The sequence below is a fragment of the Gorilla gorilla genome, chromosome 21 (genome assembly GCF_029281585.2).
Source record: "Gorilla gorilla gorilla isolate KB3781 chromosome 21, NHGRI_mGorGor1-v2.1_pri, whole genome shotgun sequence".
Classification (NCBI taxonomy): domain Eukaryota; kingdom Metazoa; phylum Chordata; class Mammalia; order Primates; family Hominidae; genus Gorilla; species Gorilla gorilla.
Genome location: NC_073245.2, coordinates 25,216,034 through 25,233,395, shown reverse-complemented (window position 1 = coordinate 25,233,395; position 17,362 = coordinate 25,216,034). Strand labels below are relative to the sequence as shown.

The following is a 17,362-nucleotide window of genomic DNA, read 5'->3' as shown; positions in this document are numbered from 1 at the left end:
AAATCATCTCTCTGGTGTGGCCACCAGAAGACAAATTGTGCAGGATCTGTCAATGTGGGTTTGGCTGTATAACTATCTGTTTCCAAGGCACAGCCTGTGAATTTACTATCATTCCATGCCCGCCCTCCTCCTCGACTCTGCTGCCTGTCCTGTCACTTGTCACTCCCAGTAACAATAACCTGTGTACCTCTGTGCCCTCTGAGGAGATCTTATGAAAGGTGAATGTAGGGGAAAAGAAGAAAGGAAAAGTCTTGAGTTAGCTTTTTCCCACACTGGCTAAATCAAAGTAACAGTGGCAGCAAGTTAGAGAATTTGAAAAATAAATGAGATGATGTATGGAAATACACTGCTGTAAACTGTAGAGTGATGCACAAATGCAAAAGTGCCTTTGTTCTTGTTACTTATTAATAGTATTGTTAGTCACACAGCTGTTAGAAACCCAACCAGGGAAGACATAGAGACTTGGTATTACCCTTTATAAATGAGAAAATGAGACAGGTGAGAACCAAGACTAGATATTGCCTAAAAGGAAACTAGAAAAGATCAAATTGACAGCCCTGTAGAAGAGGGTTCTTGGAGATGAAGAGTTGTCTGGGAAATGGTGACATCAAGTTAGGCAGAGGAGCAGAGGTACCAAATGAAAGGGTCAGCTTTTTAAGGCTGCAGACGTGTTCTTGAATAGAGAACTGCATTGATTGATGTGGCCTGTAATGGAAACTCAGATAATGAAATAAAACCAACATTTAAGAATTTCAGGCTGAGAACTCATTGCCATGGCAACCCTCTCAGAAGGGAACTTGTATAAGAAAATAAGATTCACTTGACTACGCCTTAAAATGAAAACCTACACTACAGTGGAACAACTAAATGCAGAATTCCAAAATTGCTTGATTGCCACAATGCCTAGAGGTAGTACTGAATTTGCAGGCCCATCATCTTTCCCATTGGAAGCTATTGCTTCTCAAGATCTATGACTCATGGAAGGAACATCAGTTAGCTCTGAGGGATCCCTATTGAAATTGGGTGGTTCCTACTAACAAAAATTTACAATGTTTTTTCATTCAAAAAAATCATCCAGCATGATGCTTGTGGAAATCACTGGTAGCATACACCATTTAAACAAACATACAAGTTTTAGTCTGCCCATAATCACATAAAATCACCAAATTCCTATGTCAATTAGTATTTATTTTCATAGGAAAATAATTTTTAACCTAAGTAAAATCTGGCTTATATGCAGATCATGGTTTTTTTCAAAATAAAACATCTACTCTATTACATGTTGTCATTCAAAGAATGTCAGACAGGGTGCATTGTATTTCATCAGTGAAAATAGTTTTCTCAAATACCTAATATGATTGACAAATATAAATCTATGCCTTTTAACTGGTGCTAGAAGAAGAAATTGCTGTGATCCTTTTTGTATGGCATGGATTAGTTTTTTAAAAATGAACATGGTGTTAAAAGAAGGGAAACAGAAGTCAGGATAAACACATAAAAATCATTACAAAATATTTCTGTGCTCACAAACAAAAATAATAAAGACAGCATGATATATAAGAAAATATCTATGTACCCTCTCCATCCGTGCATGGTGATAATGGATACAAAATTAGGCATTTTCATTTTCCAGCCCTGGCTCAATAGAAATTTTTCTTTCTTGTCTTCACCCCTACGCTCACCCCTGAGATTTCACCAAGATTTTCACCAATATACACGATTTCTGTTAGTATGTTTTAGATATATATAGCCAAGGATATCATGTATATGTGTAGTTTTCATTGTTTCAGGATATACTGTTGTTCTAGAAATCAACATAATTCAGATGCTTGATTTCAACGGTCTGACTATGCATTCCTCAGGTCATATGCATTAGACTTCTGGGATTCAACCTGGGTCTTTTTTCTTTTTTGACAGCTATATCTTTGTCTTTCCCAAGGTTTTACAGAGAAAATCTGTAGGCTCCCTGGTCTTCTTTTAAAGTTTTCTTTTATTCCCACTCCAATTTCCAGTTTATACTGCTAATTATCCTCTTCATGGTGCCTTAAATTTTGCCTATCTTGCAATCAACAATCTCGAGGTTGTCAAGAATATATATATATAAATAAATATATATAAAAATAAATTTTTTGGATCCAAGGGTAACTCATGGTTAAATAAAAATAACTGACTTTAACATTTGGAATAAGGAATAATATTTGGAAGAAATAAACTTGCACAGACTAGGTCTAGGAGGCATGAAAGATTGGTCATATTTTTTCAATTGAAACGATTTACGGTAAGATTAGAAGGAGAATCAGGATTAAAATCTTACATTTAACTATTTCCTGATATTAAGCACTAAATCATCATTCATAAAAGAGAAATGCCATTGTAAAATGAGCCATTTGATTTGTTGATTAATTTATGTCTTTCCTTTACCACCTAAAGCAAATGTGGATAGGTATGAAAAAACAGCTGCTACAAAGAATGTATGGAGAAGAGAAATGTAATGAATTTTTTCCCCTAAGTTAATAAAATATATAGTATTTTTTCATGGTAAAAATTTTTATCCACAACACATCTTACGCCCAAATCAGTATCTTATTTCTAAATAATTATGTATGACTATAACATTTCCCTCTCTACTATTCAAGAATGATCTCCTCTTAGCAAAACTGAGAGGTAGGTGAAATTTATTTATACCCTACTCTTTTTTCTGCTTTTCTCCATCTCCTTTCAGACCTTTCTCCAATTCTCCTCCCCCAGGCTAAGGTGCTCAGTACTTTTATCATACTCTAATTTATCCTGTCAACATGAAAAGTAATTTGATAAATTTCTTCATATTAAGGTATTAGAAAATTAATTATCTACTGATCTCATGAGTATCTGCATTTTAAAGGAAATTTGCAGAGAAAGAATAATGCCTTAACATCCTAAATTACTCATTAATTATGGAATTTCATGCATCTCTGGGAAGATATTTAAAAGTGATAAGAGAACTACAGAGTATTCTCAAATCACACAGTGGACATGATGATCTTGTCCATTTATTTGTCTAGGTGGTCATAAGATGGAGGCACATTTTGTTAGAAAACAACCACTAGATTCTCTCTTTGTCATGGAAGTTACCTGATAACGTCAGGGTACACAGTAGGTCTTATTCATATTTATTAAATAAATTATCATACTACTTGTCTTACATCCATTAAAAATATTTGAAGAATCTATTCTTTTGGTAAAATAAGAATAAGAATATATATGTTGGACCCTGTGCTGTGATCCTAAAGCCTTTGGTTTAACCTTAGCAGAAAAGTGGTGCCTATCAAATATTTAATTTATTCCTGGACATTTCCCTGTTGTTTAAAAACATCAAGAAATTACATGGTAAATGTCTAGAGTTCTGGTGTTCAGAATAGATATCAAAGAAATAAGTGATATTTCCTTAAATTGTCAAATCATAAGGTGTGAAAACATCTTATATTTGAAGTAACATTGTCAAATACTTTTCAGAGAATTCCATTCCTCCAATTATCTTACACACATTATCCCGACTGATCCCTATAACAACAGCCGCATGAGTTGGACAGGTCTGCAATAACAGTAGTAATTTACTGATTCTTTATAAGTGGAAACCGAGGTTACAAAATGTTGACATTACTTGTCCACAGTCACACAGTAATAAGTGGCAAAGCAACCACTAAGCCACTCTGATAAAAGGATTTATGAGAAATTCTCTTTGACATGTATATAAATGAGTTCAAGTTAAGTTTATTTTTCATCCTAATAGCCAGGCTTTTTATATCAACCATGTCTACCATCTTTTGTGATAAGTTGACAAAATACAAGCCTATACTATAAAACATGTATCAAGTCATAATCATGTTTCTGAAAGTTTTCTATTTCCCTCTCCATAATCAGAATGTGATGAGATTAGCATTATTATTTATTTAACGGTGATCAAGAACATGACACACCATATAAAGAAGAAAGCCCCATTTACTCCAAAAAAAGGAAGAAAGGAAGAAAGGAAGGAAGGGAAGGAGGGAGAAAGAAAAGAAAAATATTTTTCTTTTTTATGTGTAAAAGAGACAAGACATTTGATGGCAACTGTAGTCTACCATGCAAAACATGATGATCAATTTCGTTGGACATTTCTTCCCACATTTCGTGTATTTTCTATCTCCATTTTTATTTACTAATATTGGGATGAATTCAGTTCAGCCTTACCTGCTAATTTCATTCAAGTAATATGTAATTGGCCCTTCAAAATAATCATCAAAGATGTTAAGGTAGATCTAATTCCTATCAAAGAATGACTAGAGTATTACAAGAGCATTACTTCAGCCCATCTGCATGCCATTTGTTAAAAAGTTAACTTAGTCCATAATTCTTCCATTGCTTATCTAATGGTAGCAAATAGAGTAACATGATTGTTTTAAGATAATTATAGTTAGAGATTCCTTTCTCTATTAAAAGGTTGAATGTTATTTTTATACTGTTTCTAACAAACTTCTTACTTCTTACTTTTTCTTGGCTTTTAAAAACAAGTCATTAGAGATGCCAGTGATTCCACTAGCAAATTCTCTTCAGGCCTCAAAATCCATATTTTCCAAGTTGGAAACTTCTCTACATATCCATTTTCCAAGCACTTTGGTCTTTTGCTTTTTTAAATCAATAAGCCATATTGACAAAATTTTAATTATTCTCTAAATGTGCATACCTGTTTTGATTTTTCTTATTTTCCTATAGAGAACAAAATTAACCAACTGGTCTTGTGGTATACTTTGCTCCATTCTCTTTGAACTTCAGCTTTCACCTCTAAGAGAGAGTAGGATCTTATGTATTGAGCCATTTGCGAACAAAATTTTAGAAAATCAAAGAGAGAAATAAAATATCCAGCTCTGTTAATAATTATCCCAAGATTAAAAAGGGCTATATAATTAGGTCATGAAAAGTTTCCTTATTTCAAGCAGAATCACCAATGTTGCATTGAAAAATGCACTTCATAATTACAATCATGCACAAAAACTATAGCAACCATCCAGGGTTACCTAAATGTATCTGCTTCTCAAAATTTCTTCATGCAAATAATAAAACCACTACTTCTGTGAACTATCAAGCAATGCTGATCTATTCAGTCTGCTATGAAATCAAGCATTTAACTATTTTTTCTGCCCCACAATTTCAGCAAGGCTATAATCTATATGGGGGAGGGGGAACAACCAAGGGATTCCAGCCAAATTAACTTATTATTAGATATTTACAGTGTGTTTTTCTATAGTTTGATTTTCTTGGTGTAATTGAGATGTAATAAAGGTAGAACATGTTGCAAAAGAAAAGCAGGTGAGTAAATACCTCCAAATCCAGCTAGAAGAGAATTCCTTTCATCTCAGCCTACTGGTAAGGAAATAGATTAGATCCACATTTTCTGAACTCCCTTTGTCTACTGATAAGACTTAGAAGAGCTGTGGTATACCCAGCTACCACCTACAGAATATTAGTTTAATAAGAGTAAAATAAATCTAAAATAATAACAACATTCAGGTTAAAATACATACGCAGAGTAATTTCCTGCAGATAAATCATGTCTGACGCTAGCATGAGAATGCATGCACACAGTCATGCATGTACATAGAGATTAAACATGGCTCCAGAATGCACAAGCATACAACCAATATATATTAAATGCGCACTATTATAACAAACTCAGCACTTGCTATTTTCCTTCTTTAAATCTGCTGGCCACTACCATAATATTTACTTTCTCCAAAGGAAAGTAAGTGGAAAAATAAACAGGAAAAAGTAGATAAGATAAATCCAGTTCTGAGGTTTTATAGTTTTAAATTCTGAAACATCATGAAAAATTTAGCAAATATTTATGGCACACCAAAGACTAGAGTCATGATAACCAAATCGGCTACTAAGATCCTTAAACTTCGTTCTCAAAAGTTTGGAAATGGTTTCCTACCTCTTTTTAGACAAGACAGATTACTAAAGCATAAAGGCTGAAAAAGAGTGAGAAATAAAAAACATAAAATTACTTACAACTGATCGGATGTTATTTTCTTTCACCAGCTTCAGAGATGATTTATAGCAATTTGCAAGGTCTTCCTTGTGGGAACCATTAATATGGCCCCTGGCTATTGGCCCTACAGTATGGATGACATCTGTAAATACAAAAGGAAGGAAAAAGAGGATAAGCGAGGTATTTTTCACTTTTTTACATAATTAATACTTTATTTATTTTAGGTATTTGTGTTAGAGCCTGGAGACAAGCAAGCTAAGCAGTACATCGGCGACGCAAATATTTCTCTGGTAGAAGATCTTAAGTAGCATAACCTCCTAAAGTAGGCAATTTCCCAGGAAAATGATAATTGTGAAAAGGAATCCCCAACCAGTGAATTGTTTCATAGTTTTTGGTCAGATTCAAGTGACACAGATTATAGTATAAGACGTGCATAATTGGCTCCCTGGAAAAAGACAAATCCTTGGCAGGAAATAAACTGGGGAAATAAACTGAGGAGTAATTGCCTGCAAAAGGAACATCTGGATTGGCATGGGAAGAGCCAGTGCTAGCCTAGCTTACTTCTAAGACAACCTTCAGGCATTGTACACAATAAAGAAGAGCAAGTTTCTGAAAAAAAAATACCAAGAGAATTTTTAATAATCAGTAATAACCTTGAGAAGAATAACTGCAAAACATTCCTGCCAATTTTGAAGTATAGCCTATCAATCCTCACCTACATAAGGTATGCTAACAGTTCATACCTAATTTAGTAGGTTAATAGTTAATTATCTATTTTATTGTATTATTAAAACATTCAAACATTTTAATGCAATCTATACTGTTCAACTCCTATTTATGTTGAAAAACACAAAATTTGATATTTTTATATACACAACAAGCCATTGTGCTATTCTTTTAATCTCTACACACACATAAACTTTTAATTTTAGGAATGTAGTGAAAGGGGACTGTCCTCATTTTAAGAAAGAGCAGAAGAAAAACCCCACGTTTTAATCAAATTTACTTGAAAATGCCTTGTAAGTCTTGCTTCCCAGTCTTATCGGTGAATTGAATTATTAGTCCCTTTCATTGGTGTAAATCATAACAACTAATCAACTTTCATCACAAAGACAAATTCAGTCTAATGTAATTGGAATATTATAATGAAATTATTTGTGTTGACTAATCAGTACCACTCAATTCCAACAAGAATGACAGAAGAATAAGAGTACACAAAAATAAGAATATGGTACAGTTTAAAAAATGCATATGGCATTTCAATAGCAGCAAATAAATCACTAAAAGAAAAATCTCGCCAGGTGCAGTGGACCACGCCTGTAATCCTAGCACTTTGGGAGGCTGAGGTGGGCAGATCATGAGGTTAGGAAATCGAGACCATCCTGGCCAACATGATGAAATCCCATCTCTATTAAAAACACAAAAATTAGCCAGGCGTGGTGGTGCGTGCCTGTAGTCCCAGCTACTCAGGAGACTGAGGCAGGAGAATCGCTTGAACTAGGGAGTCGGAGCTTGCAGTGAGCCGACATTGCACCGCTGCACCTCACAACCTAGTGACGGAGTGAGACTCCATCTCAAAAAAAAAAAAAAAAAAAAAAGAAAGAAGGAAAAAAGAAAAGAAAACTCTCTGTTTGTTGCCAGCTAAATGTTGATACTATTTGATATTTGAGAAAAGACCTAAAGCATTGGTTTCCATGATTAATTCTGAAACAGTATTTAAACTCTTGTCAGCCGATATTAAAGAGGGGCTCATCTCATGTGATCAAAGGAGGCATACAAAACTTCACTAATAAGTTCACGCAGATATTGTTTCACAGGTAAACTTACTTTTAAAGTGAGAACCACTACATATAGAAGTGAAGGATAAATGGGCTTGAGGTGTACTCAGGAAAAAAAATAGCACACAGTGATATCATTTTTTTTGTAATAAAAGTAACAAGCAAGAGTTGCATAAATTCAAGCAATACAAGTCCTGTACCATAGTAAATATTTTTATGAATATTGTACTTTAGTTTCTTTAATGAATGTTAGAATCCATAAAGGAAGGAGATGGTGCTTAGCCTTACTTTATTTCCCCTCTTGTGGCTACTTGTTATTTATACCCAACTATGATATTCTAAGTTTTCTAATGGATACAAATGACAGAAAAATTGAACCGGAATAACACACAATTCTATAAAGCAGCATTTTCCCAAATGGGTTCGGTATGATATGGGTTTAAAGGTCAATTAAATTTGAAAAAACAAAACAGGTGAAATTCTATCACACCAGTTACCTTACTGCAAGACTTCAATGGGCATTTAAAATGCCATAAGGAGTTGTGCGTCTCCAGGAGGAGAATATAAAATGCTCTGTTTCCTAAATACAGTTGACGATTGAAATCTGTGCTTTGAAGAACACCTTATAGGACTAGATTTCCACAATTTCACCTTTGGGAAATGTTCCAGGGCCATTTTGGCAATCTTGTTCCCATTGTTGAAGACAAAGTCTATGCTTTTTAGCCCCTTCCCCACTGCTTCTAAACATCAAACACTTAATACATGAAAGAACAACAGGACGTGACCATGGTTCTCTTATTTTGTGGACGGAGAAGATCAAGAATAAGTGCCTCTTATCTGGAGTCATAAAAGACATTGAGTAAAGTAAAGAGGAGGCTTAGAGATATTAACGGGGGCGAGGGAGGAAGGGAAAGAGGGAGGGAGAAGGGAGGGAGGGAGAAGGGAGAGAAAGAGAAAGAGAGAAAAGCCCATAAGTGTAGGATATAGTGACATCATAAACTTTTCCTTTGCTTTCCTTTAGTCATCATCGTCTACAAAACTTAAACGAAATTTATGAAAAATTATTCCTTGCATTTCTTTAGTTCTCCATTTCATTTAAAGGTCTGAGGATAAACAGCCAATAAATGAGCCTCCTCAGCATTAAAATATTGATCTTTGTATTTATGCTCTATATTAAATTTATAGCATCCAAGATCGAATGTTATTATCGACCAACATGATGACCTCTCAGATCCACAAAGCTGGAGGTGAATCAATATGAGGCTAGACAGGAAATCTCCTTCATTATTTTAATTGTCCATAGTACTTATGAGTAACTACTCCACACTGAGTTTCTCGTTTTCTCAGTGTGGAGTAGTTAAATTCAGTCAGGAGGCCTGTCTTTGAATTCCAGTTCCAGCCCCTTAGTCATCAAGTGCCTTAGATAAACCCATCATTTCAGTGGTCCTTGCCTTTTTCCTTACCTGTAAAATAAATCTCCTGCTTAGATTATCTCTGTGGTCTCTTCTGTGTTGTGTAGCATTATTAATATCTAACCTTATAATGGAGAGGGATGGAAAATAGAATATCTGGGCAGGTAAAAGTGATCTTAAACATGGATAAGCAGCTCACAGGCTTTTGACTATAAGAATTCTTTTTAATATCAAAATATGACTAATTTTTCACAATAGTTTCAAAATCCATTGAGAACACGTTAGAGACAAACAGCAATTATAATTTTAATGATGATTTGTATTGATTTATGTTTTATTAAACACAGTAGCATCTTCATAGTAGACATATATATGTAATATACATGGATGCAAAGTCTATGGACAATGCTTTATCTTGCACATGGGTTTTGAATCCCTTGGTATAAATAAGATAATGTAAATAGAAGTATTAAATTCAAAGTCTGATACATAGGAAGGCTCAAGAAATGGTAAATGTCATCATCAACAGCAGCAGTGTACAAGGAGTCCTCAGCACACAGTCAGGAATGACAGAAAGTTACCATCTCTTTACTCATGTGGAAAGAACACCAATCCTAAGATCCGACTACAGGTTGTAAGTCCCAGATCTGTCACTAATCAGCTACGTGACCTTCTGCAAGTCACTCTCCTCTTTGGCCTTCAGTATTCAAAGTCAAAAGAAGGAATAAATCAGAATAACATTTTTGTTTGCAGCTCTCAAGTGCATCTCCTTCTGTACACGTCTATCAGGAACTGAGCTAAAGATTCTAAGAAGTTTAATTCATTTTTGTCCAGATAAATGAGCATCAATCATGGTTCACGTTTCCCAAACACGATTATACAGCGAAGTGCAAATTGGCACTATCTCCAGAGAAAATGATTTAATCATATCTAACAAAATTACAAATGTAGACTCCTTTTGATCCAGCAGTTCTATTCCTAAGAATATATCCTAAAGATAATATGCTCGTCCATATGCAGAACAGTATTTACACAGGTCATTCCCTGAAACATTGTATATAATAAGGCAAGATGGGAAACAGCTAAATGTCCAACCATAGGGGACAGACTAAGCAATGTTAGTAAAACTATGGTTCATTTATACTATGAAATGCTACGCTTCTGTAAAATAGACAAAGAAGGCCTTCATGTATGCATATGGAAAGATACCCAAGACACATTACAACGTAAAAATAAAATTCAGAAAAGCACACTACCATTAGTGTTAAAAAAAATTCCTCTACCGATGTAGGGAAGAATATAGGTTTGTTTTAGCTACATGCATAAAACATCTCTGGAAGGATAAACTAGCAGTTAATAACAGTGGTTACCTACTAGAAGAGTGACAGAAACTATGAAGATGGGGGAGGGAATATGGGGAGGAAACTTTTCACTGCTTTTATTTTTTGATGTTCAAGTTATGTGAATACATTAGCTATTCAAAAATTAAATAAAACATTTAAACAAAGAGTATATGATTTATTAATCCATATTCTGGAATCCCATTTACCCTGTCCTTATAAAATTTAAAGATCATTAATGTGCTTTCCAAAGATGAGTTTATATCATTACACATATAAAAATACTCTTAAAGAAAAAGATAGATATAATTTCAAGGAATTTAACAGAATGACTCCCCTAGGTATATCTTTCTTTTATTTTCCTAGCCTCAATAATTTCTTTATATTAAAAAATTATTTTCAGATAAATATAGGGTTTAAATGATGAACAAGAGGGCATTTTTTTCCTACATGGCCAGCATCAACCATTAAAGTTTTACTATAATTTTAATATGTAAACTGAGTGTGACATCAGTTTACATATTAAAGTGGTAACGTAGGATAGGAGCATACTTTTTTTTTTTTTTTTAAGACAAAGTCTCGCTCTGTTGCCCAGGCTGCAGTGCAGTGGTGAAATCTTGGCTCACTGCAACCTCTGCTTCCTGGATTCAAGCAATTCTCCTGCCTCAGCCTCTTCAGTAGCTGGGATTACAGGCATGCACCACCACACCAAGCTAATATTTGTATTTTTAGTAGACACAGGGTTTTACCATGTTGGCCAGGCTGGTCTCAAACTTACCATGTTGGCCAGGCTGACCTCAAGTGATCCACCCACCTTGGTCTCCCAAAGTGTTGGGACTAAAGGCGTGAGCCACCACACCCGGCCAGAGCATACTTCTTATGCTCCTCCTTTGGTTATCTCCTCCTTTGGTTACCTCAACAACCAAAGAATTTTGAATAATTGTCAAGAATTTTTAGAGATTAAGAAAAGACTATGTAAAAATTTAATCTACACCTACTTTTCAAGCAACCCAGAGAGACAGAATAATGTGCCCAAAGTCAGAGATCAATGTGGGGAGATAATGACAGCATCACAATGACAACATCACAGTGACAATATGATTATGAGTAAGTTCCTCTCAAGGTGACTGCTTATTGAAAGAAATGAATGGCATACATTTGTAAGTATACATTTTGGCATGTTTGTCATGAATCTCATTACTTTAGCCTCATGCTTGTATACATGCAAATTCTGGTTAGCTTTGTGGTTAGATTTGTTGCAATATGCAACAAATTACCACAAAACGTGGTGGTTTAACACAGCAACCACCATCCTGTTATTTCTTTTGGCTTCTATGGGTCAGACCTTCTGCAATGGCTTGGCTAGGGGGTTTGGCTTAGGGTCTCTCATTTGGTTGTAGTCAACTGGTGGCTGGCACTGGAGCAGTGGAGGACTGTGGGAGCCAAAGGCTGGACTGACATCTTTCTCTCTTCATGTGGTCTCAAGGACTCTCCATGTGGGCTAGTTTGGGTTTCCTCACTGCACAGCAGCCTCAGAGCAGCTGGATAACAAATGACAACTCAGGGCTCTAAGAGCAAGTGTACCAGCAGGTGGACGCCATGTTGCCTTTTATAACACAGGCTTGGGAGTCACACAGCATCACTACCACAATATTCTATTGGTTGCCAATGTCACAAAGATCTCATATTTTTTCAAGTGGAAGGACCTAGACCTTACCTCTTGATGGGAAGAGCAGTAAAAAAATTTTGAACATATCTTAAAACAGCTATAATGCAGGACTCCCCAGACAGTTGGCGCTTTATTTTGGTGAGCCCCAAGTACAAAGTCAGGTGGCAGATAAATAAGAAATCAGAGAAAAGGCTGAGATGATTAAAACTTTACCAGTATGGAGTTCTCAGACCTATTATCTCAATCAGTCAACTGCTAATTTAATAAAAATCTGAGGTAGCCAAAGATTGAAATATGAGATTAGTATTAATTGTAAACACAATCTAATTTGGGAATAATGAATGTAATTGTAGCCCCTAGATAGAAATGACTGGCACAGTGCTGGTTTAGTTCTTTTGTTTTATAATGTGGCAGGAACCTGTGGACAGAGGAAAGGGCAGACATGGCTGTCACAGAATTAACATCATAACTTCCTATGAGTGGTGAAAGTGATGTTATTTCCCTAAAGTGTCCAGCTCCACATTCAAGAAAGGAAAAGCAGCCTTTGTGCATTGAAGCCCTCTCCTACAGCACTCAGGAAAGCCACGAAAACAGCAATGCGATTTGTACATTTAATCAACATTTCAAATGCAACCCCTTGAAGAGCTATGGAAAATGAGATGGCAGGCCCTTTTGTGCTTCATCAGACTAAAGTGTGGCAAGACAAATGGAATCTGTTTTTGCTCATCTATTTCTGAAATCAATCAGTCTGTAAATCAGCTTTTTTGTTCTGAAGAGATAACTATCGCACCACTTTGCACTCCCCCACTCCTATTTATCCTGGGAAATTAGTCTGAATTATATAGAAAAGGAGGATAGGATATAAGGTTTTCTTTGAAAGAGGTGTGGGGGAGAGCCTACTTTCATTTCCAAAAGTGTAAATTGAAAAATATGTGATTGAAATGCCAAATAAATATTGAAAGCAGTAGAATTATTTACAAAGATTCAATCAGACTTATCCTTGGCAAAACAAATGCAGCAAAAACATTCTGTGAAAAAATATTAGCATAATGAATTTTAAAACAAATGAGAGAGCACAGATAGGTTGCTCTCATCATTTTCCATTTGAGAAGCAACTGTGCTACATTCAAACTGTTAATGAACAGTCAGACCAAGTGTAGAATCAATTACACATTGCTTTCATTCACTCCATTCTTGTATTCATAAGCATAATCGGTCCTTCTAACAGACTGCATAATAATGCTGTGCCTTGTCAATCATATCAAATTGCATGAATTTTAAGAAGAAAACCAATGCATGGAATTAAACTGATTTTCTTTTTTAGAGATACAACCACAAAACTGAGCACTAAAGGTACTATTTGTAAATCTTATTGGCCAATTTATATGATAAGCACCACCAATCTATGACCTGAAACAGAATACTTGAAGTTCAGTTAACAGAAAATTGAATTACCACCTGATAGCATTACAAAGTAAATGCTGCCTTTTCTTTCCACATAGGTCAGTGTTTTCATATACACATTTCAAAGTTTGTTTTTATTATATTTCAAGAAACAACCAATTGTCTATAAGATGTTCCTTTTCAATCTGCCGAAGATATCATTGAAAATGTACTTCAACACACCCTGCAGCATTTTTCTAAATTCGGATTACTCTCATACATTTCTTCAGCTGTATGAAGGATTTCTGTCTATGTCCGGAAAGACTATAGTCATTCAACTTTTTGCATGAGTTTGGGATAAACTAGAATTCACAATGTTATTTTTAAATCTAGTTTCCTTTGAGTTTGTGAGTTGACCCATTGCTGTTTTTCACTGTTCTTGGTTACAAAGGGCTTTTGGTTTACCTCTCTCACCCTCCTTGATGCTATGGTTCTCTAAATAAGATATCTATGTCTAAGGTTACATACACAGCAACTAAACATTTGCATTTTACAGTTGATAAAGGCATACAGAATGCACTGCCAAAGCTCAAATGCATACTTTCAGCTCAACTGGAAAGTTGGTTCCATTTTTACATGAGAATGTGATAATGTTATTATGTTTGGGGCATCGTGTACTGATAATATGTTTTATTCTTCATTAACTTCAAAGCTGTGATGTTTTAAGCCCACGTTATAAAATATCATTCAATCAGTTTCTACCAAAATGCCATCCTCTATATTAAAAAAGAAAGAGGCAAAGCTCATGTTTAATTTTTTATCAGCTCTCCCTTTCCTGCACAAATCTATTTGAGACTGACCTTGTTGATGGGACTGTATCCTGTTTCAAATTGGACTCCTACACGCAAGGGTCCCTTTTTAATAACACAGATTGAAACTCATGGAAAAGGGATATCCTGTGGTCAGCCATTGATAGTTTTGAGATTCCACAGGGTATTGGGGGCATCTGCATCACAATAGTGTTATTTCCAACAGAGAGGGGTCTCAGAGGAAATGTGGGAAGCTGAATTATCTGCAGAATTCCAACATTTCATGTCATTTTAGAATGAACCCAAAGAGAACACATCCCAGAAGGAAGTGAGTCAAATGCATGGCATTTCTAGTGCTTCAATAGCAGGGGTGAGAGGAGGTGAAGGTCCAAATAGACAATATGACTGTTTCAAGGAAGATGATAATAAGATCTTTGTTCTGGTTCGAGATGTCAGCAACTTGCAGCCTTTTCAGAGAGATGCAAAACCAGTATTTTATTAAGATGCGAGGAGAAAATCGGCTTTAAAGACTCTATACTGTGGGTAAAATGAATGAATGTTAGTCCCCACTGTAAGGGTAATTCTACAAATGCAGAATCTAGGCTGGGACTGTAATGCGCAGATGGGTCAATGTCGGGACACGCAGGCTGATGCTGAGGTTGCATGTGCTTGTCGTCAGCATTCCTTTACCACTCCCGTGCCACCACACGCCTGGACAAGAAAGACTCTTCTGCAATCATCCACTCAGTCATTAATTCTGTCCTTTATATAATACATATTTAGTGAGAACCCACTATGTGCCAGTGCATACGGCAATTGTTCCATGACTCTCACCAAACAGGTCTGTGCTTTTCTGACTACAGGACTTTCCCCATTTCTGGAGAGCCCCCCCATTTTTTTCTCTGAAAACTCTTCTTATGAAATAGTTTCTCATGGAGATTCCTACACTGGGAAGAATTTCACTTCCTTAAAGATGAGATCCATAAATTCCTCTATATGAACAGAGTTTGAATTCACTTCACCTCTGTTGCTCTATAATATCACTTATGATAAACCATTAATATGACTTTGAACACGAACATTTCTGAGAAGTTTCCATCGGTCAGAGCTCTCCAATCACATGGCATCCTGCCTTAGGAGGCAGGGAATGCCCTATCATTCAAGGCAATCCGATATGACTACCTATGTCCCAAGATTCTTGCTAATTCTGCAATGTCATGATTCTATGATTTCTGTTTTCCTGCAGTGACTCGATGCTTCCACTGCAGGGAATATGACAAATCTATGTCTGTGTTTCCCACAAAGCCAAGAATTCTATGGGAACAGTTGCTTAATGGATAATTAGTGAATCTGTGGGTGATTAAATAAAAGTTGGCCCGATATAATCAATCTAATCAGGGATGATGTACCAGATTAGAGAAAACAATGAGGTAGAAGGGATAATCTAGACTGGGCAAGCAATGGCATCTAGTTATACTGGTTCAGCTCATTCAGCATACATTTTATAGAGCTGAAAAGCTGTTTCTTCATAGAAAGACTCATCAAAACCTCATCAAAAATCTCCTAATGACTGCACTATGGAAGATTTAAAAATAAGATTCTAACACTATCACACTCTTTAACAAAAGCTATGAGATTCTATCCAAAGACTCAAACAGAAAAAAAAAAAATGTGCAGTGATCCCTTTGCCTTTTTTTTTTTTTTCAGGAGATGATTAAATAAGTGCATTCTCTAAACCTGTCATTTCCCTCATCTGCATATTGCTCATTTTAGAATAAATCTGCTTTGTTTTAGAGACAGGTTTTGGCTCTCAAATCACAAAATGGAACATGACAGACTTTCTAGACACCCTCTGAAGGAATTAATGGGCTCACTATTCACATTTCTTTAAAAAGTAGCATTTAGATGTAATGAATCCACCTCTCCACCAAAATAAACCGGATCTGATTTCTCTCTGAAACTGATCCATTCATAGGACAGCTCTGCACTAAACCTAGGCTCTACGTCTTCACTCCAGGCCCTACATCTCATTTTCTTAAGGAACTGTTGTATTTAGAAAAGACAAATGAGAAGAGGCTACTTCAAGAATTACATTAACATAACTTCTAGCCAAAAGAATATGTGAAAATTTCTATACTGTGAAGTTACATTATTTTACAAGTTCAACTTATTTAAATTCAACAATATGAACAAAGTGTTGGTGGAGTGAGAATGATAAAATATTTAAATAATAAGGGCAATTTATTTAAATTTATTTAAATGAGTGTTAGAGCAGGAGTAGGAGCAGGTTGGCTTACATTGCTGGGCCCCAGTAGATCAGTCAATATCCTCACCTACTTTTCAGAGATAATGGGTTTACTGTGCACTAGAGCTATTTTCAAACTTTCTGGTGACACTTTCAGAACTGCTGCATTATAGCTTCTCACTGTGCAGATCTAATAAATAATATTTACTTTTCCAATGCAAAATGAACATCATTAACTATTTTATCTGTCCTCAAGTCTGAAGAAACAGTGATGTCTTTTGACTCCATAGGGAGAATCATTTGTATTGAACTTATTTTGAACTGGTATGTCACCAATTTCACTTTTATGTAGGTTAAGGGATTTCTTTTTTTTTTTTTTTGAGACGCAGTCTCGCTCTGTTGCCCAGGCTGGAGTGCAGTGGTGCTATCTCGGATCACTGCAAGCTCCACCTCCCGGGTTCATGCCATTCTCCTGCCTCAGTCTCCCGAGTAGCTGGGACTACAGGCACACGCCGCCACGCCTGGCTAATTTTTTGTATTTTTAGTAGAGACGGGGTTTCACCGTGTTAGCCAGGATGGTGTTGATCTCCTGACCTCATGATCCACCCACCTCGACCTCCCAAAGTGCTGGGATTTTTAAGAGTAATTTTAACTAAATGCAATTGTTTTTTGCTCAATCTTCAAAATCCAGAGTAATTGCTTTTTCCTCTTCTTTGAGA

At 35.8% G+C, this 17,362-nt stretch overlaps 1 protein-coding gene across 5 annotated transcripts in view; it reads right to left on the bottom strand.

Moving 5' to 3' along the window:
* The window catches only part of MACROD2 (mono-ADP ribosylhydrolase 2), a 2,087,937-nt gene that overhangs the window by 815,180 nt on the left and 1,255,395 nt on the right, over window positions 1–17,362 (bottom strand). For all 5 annotated transcript variants that reach the window (XM_055373553.2, XM_019017390.4, XM_031004864.3 and 2 more), the window contains exon 6: window positions 6,028–6,149. In XM_055373553.2, the coding sequence (XP_055229528.2) occupies window positions 6,028–6,149 (122 nt within the window). The remainder of the gene's footprint in view (window positions 1–6,027; window positions 6,150–17,362) is intronic.